Source organism: Phoxinus phoxinus, assembly GCF_949152265.1.
Source record: "Phoxinus phoxinus genome assembly, chromosome: 16".
In the NCBI taxonomy this organism is placed as follows: Eukaryota; Metazoa; Chordata; class Actinopteri; order Cypriniformes; family Leuciscidae; genus Phoxinus; species Phoxinus phoxinus.
The window spans coordinates 20811598-20817740 of NC_136891.1; the positions used below are offsets into that span (position 1 = coordinate 20811598).

A 6143-nucleotide genomic window follows, 5' to 3' on the forward strand; every position below is an offset into this window, starting at 1 on the left:
AAGTATCTCGTAGTCCCATTCGAGTCGTTTTTGTAGACATTAAACTTCCTTTTTTTTAAAAGACGATATCTCGGCTTACGTTGAACTTTCAGCGCAGCAACTTTGCAGATACTGTTCATGCACCAACAGCAACATTACACACTATTTAAAATGAAAAAAGTGAAATCACAATCAACCACCCCTTTAAAAACTGTTGTTTATATAAAGTTTAGTTTATTTACTTTTTCTATTTATCACTTGCTTTTCGGCATGAATATATATATATATATATATATATATATATATATATATATATATATATATATATATATAAACATGCGCGCGTTTCTCAACATCCCATAAGGATCAGCTGTGCCATTTAAAATTTTTGTTTTCTAACTCCTATTCATTAGGATTGCTAAATTTATTAGGTCTTTTCTGTTTTCTCTTAGGTGGTCCGTGGCCTTCTGAAATTTTGGCCCAAGACATGTAGTCAGAAAGAGGTAAGCCCATCTGATAACTGACTTTATCTGGTAATCGCAATTACAGACAGACATTATATTAACACAGTTGTTACTATTATCTTCTCTTTTTTTTCCACTTCCTCTGTGTATGTTTGCTGAATTACGTGTCTGATGAGTTCCTGGGTTCTGTCTCTCTGCTTTATTTAGGTCATGTTTCTAGGGGAAATGGAAGAGATTCTGGATGTTATTGAACCCACTCAGTTCAAGAAGATTCAGGAGCCTTTATTTAAGCAAATCTCTAAATGTGTCGCCAGCCCTCATTTTCAGGTACAGTGTAAGATTGTGATCACTGTCTGTCAGCTGACCTGTCCAATTTCATCACACTATGTAGGGAAAAACGGCAGATTACAATTACTGTTTAAAAGTTTGGGGTTGGTAAGATTTCTCTTGGTGAGAAGTCTCTTGAGGCTGGAATACACGGCAAGACTTTTAAAATCTGAACAGATTTAAAAAAAAAACTAGATTTCATACACTTGCCAACTTTGTAAATGGGATACAGAGGAAAAATGGGGCATCACGAGGATCACGCACTACCAGACATTCAAGTCATTATACGAACAAAACAAACTCAAGCAAAAACACGTGCTTTATTGCTAGGAGACACGTGACAAATAAAAACGATACAGCATCAAACAGCTCTGACTTTTGACAACTTGTCCAGACTGTATCTGGGCAAAAGTCATGTAGTGTATTCCAGCCTTTATTTGATCAAAAATACAGTAAGAATTGTCACATGATCAATAAGGAAACATTCCAAGAAACATTTTTCAATTTTAAAGCTGCAGTCCGTAACTTTTTTGGGTTAAAAATGATCCAAAATAAATGTGAGCAAGTACATAACCAGCCAGTGTTCAAAACTATCTGCTTGCTTTAGCTCGATTCAGCTCGAGGGTAAGCTTGTTATAATGTTTTTAATTCCAGTGGAATTCGAGCATGTCTTTGCGTCATTACGTCACATCTGTACACGTAAAGGAGTCTCGGCTAGTAGGCTATATTGCGTGTGAGGATGTTGGAGGTGGAGATTTATTGCCTTTTCTTACAACACTTGATATAATTAAACTTATCAATTTGATGGCAGATCCAGAAAGGTTCAAATGACAATCACCAGTGATAACTGGAGATTAACCAGATGTAAAATGCAAAAGACGAGTAGCTACAGAAAAAAAGAGACTGAAAAGAGATTTTAATGTTGGTCATATTTCCAAAAAGTATAATCTGTGATTCTGAATGACAGTGTCCACACCATGACTGACAGCCGCACATTCTCCTCAAAACATTGGATTCATCCGCGCTGTGCCGTGTCGAGGCATAACCCACGTAAAGTTGATAATTCCGTGGATAACTGCAATAACAGATTTTAAATAGAGATGGCGACAAAGAGGGAAAAACTTCAGACTGCAGCTTAAAAAAAAAAAAATGTTTTCAGGATTCTTTGATGATGAATAGAAAGTTCAAAAGAACAGTATTTATTTTAAATATAAATCTTTTGTAACATTATAAAAGTCTTGACTGTCACTTTTGATCAATTTAATGTGTCCTTGCTGAATATAGGTAATAATTTCTTTAAATCTTACTGACCCTAATCTTTTGACTGTTGTACATTTCGACAAGTTATTGGCTCTCATTATTAATCTGGCTGTTTGGTATTTGCAGGTAGCAGAACGAGCACTGTACTTCTGGAACAATGAATACATTTTGAGTCTAATCGAGGAGAATAATGCCAAAATCCTTCCCATCATGTTTGGAAACTTGTACCGGATCTCCAAAGAACACTGGAACCCGTAGGTTTTGGATTATTATTTTTAATTGATCTTTGCTGTTGTCATTTGAACACTACATTTGATCCTAATCTGTGCCAAAGGAAATCTATAATGGATATAAAGGAATAGTTCAGCCAAAAATAAAATTGGTAACACTTTACAATAGTGTTTAATTTCATAACACATTAACTAACATTAACAAACAAAGACCAATGCATTTGTTACAGTACTTATTAATGTTTGTTAGTTAATATTAATTAATACTGTCAGTGTTAGTTGATAAAAAATACAACTGTTAGTATCAGCTCAGCTCAGGCCCATTAAATAAAATTAACAGATACAACTTTTGTTTTTAAAAATGTATTAGCAAATATTATCAACATTAACTAAGATTAATAAATGCTTTAGAAATGATTTGTTGTTAACTATTGTAAAGTGTTACCATGAAAATTGTATCTTTTTTTATTTACCTTGACCTTCCAAACCCAAACTAACAGTCTTTTCTTTCTGTTGAACAGAAATGATATAATAATTCATAAGTTTGGGGTTATGTTTTTAAAAGAACTAATCATGTAGGCTGCATTTATTTTAAAAAAAAGAGAAGTTAAAACAGCAAAATCTGAAATATTGTTCGGATGTTAAATTATTTTCTATATATATATATATATATATATATATATATTAGGGCTGTCAAAAGATTAATCGCGATTAATCGCATCCAAAATAAAAGTTTGCATAATATATGTGTGTGTACTGTGTATAATTATTATGTATAAATACACACACATTCATGTATATATTTAAGAAATATTTGCATTTATATACTGTATATACATTTCTATCATTTCTATTATATATAAATATTTTATATAAAAATATAACCAATTTTTCTTAAATATATACATGATTGTGTGTGTTTTTATATAAATAATTATACACAGTACACACACATATATTATGTAAACACAAACTTTTATTTTGGATGCGATTAATCGCGATTAATCTTTTGACAGCCCTAATATATATATATATATATATATTTAAAAATGTAATTTATTGCTGTGATCAAAGTAGAATTTTCAGCACATGAAATTCCTCCTGTCATATGATCATCAGAAATCATTTTAATATGCTGATTTGATACTCAAGAAAAAAATAATTATCATCAATATTGAAAACAGTTGTGCTACTTTTTTTGTGGAAACTGATTTTTTTTTTTTTTTTGTGATTCTTTGATTAATTAAAAGTTCAAATGAACCGCATGTTGTAACATTTGTACATGTGTTTTCTAAATAAAATGTAATTTTATTTGTTTGTTTTCTAAAGAGAGTTTATTAGCTTAATTTACTATGAAAGTCGGAACCATAAATTAGTCAAAGTCTGACAGTAAAGAAATGACTTGTTGTAAACTCTTGTTTTCTACATTGTCTCAGGACGATCGTGGCCCTGGTGTACAATGTATTAAAAACACTGATGGAGATGAACAGCAAACTGTTTGACGAACTGACAGCCTCATATAAATCTGACAGACAGCGGTAAGAATACACCTTTACTCTTTGCATTTTGTTTAAAATGACACTGCTCATGATTGCCATCTCTTGTGTCCTCAGAGAGAAGAAGAAAGAGCAGGAGCGTGAGGAACTGTGGAGGAAGCTGGATGAACTAAGACTGCAGGAGACATCAGCCATCCAGAATAACAGGCATGAGATGCAGTTCACCTACAGCAACAAAAACAACAACAACAACAAGCTTCATGATAAGGATGAAAACACAGCAGCAGCCATTACTGACCGAAGTGAGAGCGACACCTGGGCCGAATGACACCGCCCTCTTTCTTTTTATCTCTCTTTACTCCAGTATTTTGCTGGTCTACAAATGTAAACCAATCTAGAGTGCAGTAAAGGATATGGACCTTGAGCAATAATCTACATTTTTAAACAAGAACCTTTTTTTTCCTGAAAGCGTATGTAAAACTAAATCAAAATGCTATTTTCTCCTGGTAAATGATAATATATTTTATGTATGTAAGTCTATTTTGGATGTAAAGTGTGGTTATAGTAAATTATAAATTTTTGTCTAATCAAAGATGTAAAATTTTCACCGACACACTATGTAACTTTCGGCCCTCTAGTGGTGAAAAAAGAAAACTGCAAGCATTTTGCGGATGAACATTGTTTTGGTTGTGCTTCGGCTCTGCGTGACTGTGCGGATGAATATGTTTATTATACTGCTAATAAAACATTCACTTCTAGTCTTAAGAGATGTAACCAGTTTAGATGGAAAGGAACTCAAGCTGACTAGCTGAAGACGTTATCGTAGTTTTACCCATTTATAGATTTTAAATGATAGAATTGAAAATAAATTCCAGCACAGCGCTGCAACAACCATGATGAAATGACCATTCACAATAGATAATGCTTTACAATCAACTCTGTTTGGCCCCGATCACACCTAACGAGTTTTTCGCAGTGAGAGGCGCCTTTTTTAAATTGTTTTCCTATGGCAGTGAGCGTTCTGCGCGCTGTTTATGCGCCCCAGGCGCCTCACGTTTTACTGCCTGCGGCGCCTCGCATTTTTGAAGTTAAAAAAAGATCTACTCCGAGCGTAAAAACGCCCGACGTCATCGCGTTTTTTTCCACTGTCCAATCGAATGAATGGAGAGGCGGGCCTTCCATTGTAGTGATGAAAGCTAGTCGTTTTGAACTTGTGGTGCTCTCGCGGGTTACCAGGAGCTGACGACTTCACGGACCGTAACTACCGCAATGTTAACAAAGTAAATAAAGTTAATAAAAAAAAGATTTGACATTTACTTGACTGACAGGACAGCTGTTTCGGTGGTTGCCTAGCGACATAAAAAATGCAGCGCACGGCTCGTTCTGTGTGATTGGCCAGTGCTGTGCGAACCTGAAAAATGTGTTTGGTGTGATCGGGGCCTTAGAGAGATACATGTGACAATTTATCTGTTCAATAAAACCTTACCCGCCTGTTGAGTAATAAAAAAGGCATCTCTGCATCGCTTTAACAACTTTTCAAATCTCTCAGTTCTCGCCGCCTTCAAAAAGCCCAGCCAATGTTGATTCTTGCTTTATTACGAGCTCTGTCGCGTGCTCTTTTTGCCAACAGACTCTCCTCTGTCTGGCTCTTTTTTTTTTTTTTTTTTTTTTTTTTTTAACAGAGGTTGAAGATTTAGCTGCTCCATGTCAGTCTTTCTCGCTCGTTGTCACAACCTCTGCCACTCTCACACCATACACACGTCAAAGTATCCGAAGCAACTTTTCTCTATTTACGGTTCTGACGAGAAGCAAGGGCGAAAACCATCCCGACAGCTCTAAAATATCAACACTTATAATAGACTTGCCATAGTGAATCAGGAAAAGACAAAAAAAAGCGTTTTGGAAGAGGGATTGATATGTATTGACTCAATTTACATGCTTTTGATTTTGAACCAAAAAAAGTTACGTAGTGTACCTTTTATGGTGTGGTCACATTTACGCGACACATTTTACATTTGTGAAATTCAGTCATTTTAATAGGAATTGGACATTTTGTGTGAGGACAAAAGATTTCTCCACAGATCATGTGGATTTGCCACGTTGACCAACAGAAAGCTGCTTGGTTTTAAAAAATGTCTTCGCTACAATATTGACCATAGACAATGGACCTTTTTTGCAGATGAAATTTCGCTAATGTGACTGCACTTTTATCTTGTTTTTAAATGTACAGCAAAAGCAAAACTGTATACTATATTAATCCAAAATAAAAAGAATTTCAGAAAAAATAATACAATTTGTTATATTATTAGAGAATATATCTTGAATTAATTTATTGGTCACACTTTACAATAAGGTTTCATTTGTTAATCTTAGTTAATCTCAACATT

At 34.3% G+C, this 6143-nt stretch overlaps 1 protein-coding gene across 2 annotated transcripts in view; it reads left to right on the forward strand.

Annotated features, from left to right (window-relative positions):
• Positions 1–5428, forward strand: part of ppp2r5a (protein phosphatase 2, regulatory subunit B', alpha isoform) — a 40235-nt gene extending 34807 nt beyond the window's left edge. For both annotated transcript variants that reach the window (XM_079639121.1, XM_079639122.1), the window contains 5 exons: positions 432–482; positions 651–770; positions 2157–2284; positions 3697–3798; positions 3874–5428. In XM_079639121.1, the coding sequence (XP_079495247.1) occupies positions 432–482; positions 651–770; positions 2157–2284; positions 3697–3798; positions 3874–4084 (612 nt within the window). In that variant the 3' untranslated portion in view covers positions 4085–5428. The remainder of the gene's footprint in view (positions 1–431; positions 483–650; positions 771–2156; positions 2285–3696; positions 3799–3873) is intronic.
• Positions 5429–6143: the final 715 nt, after the last annotated feature.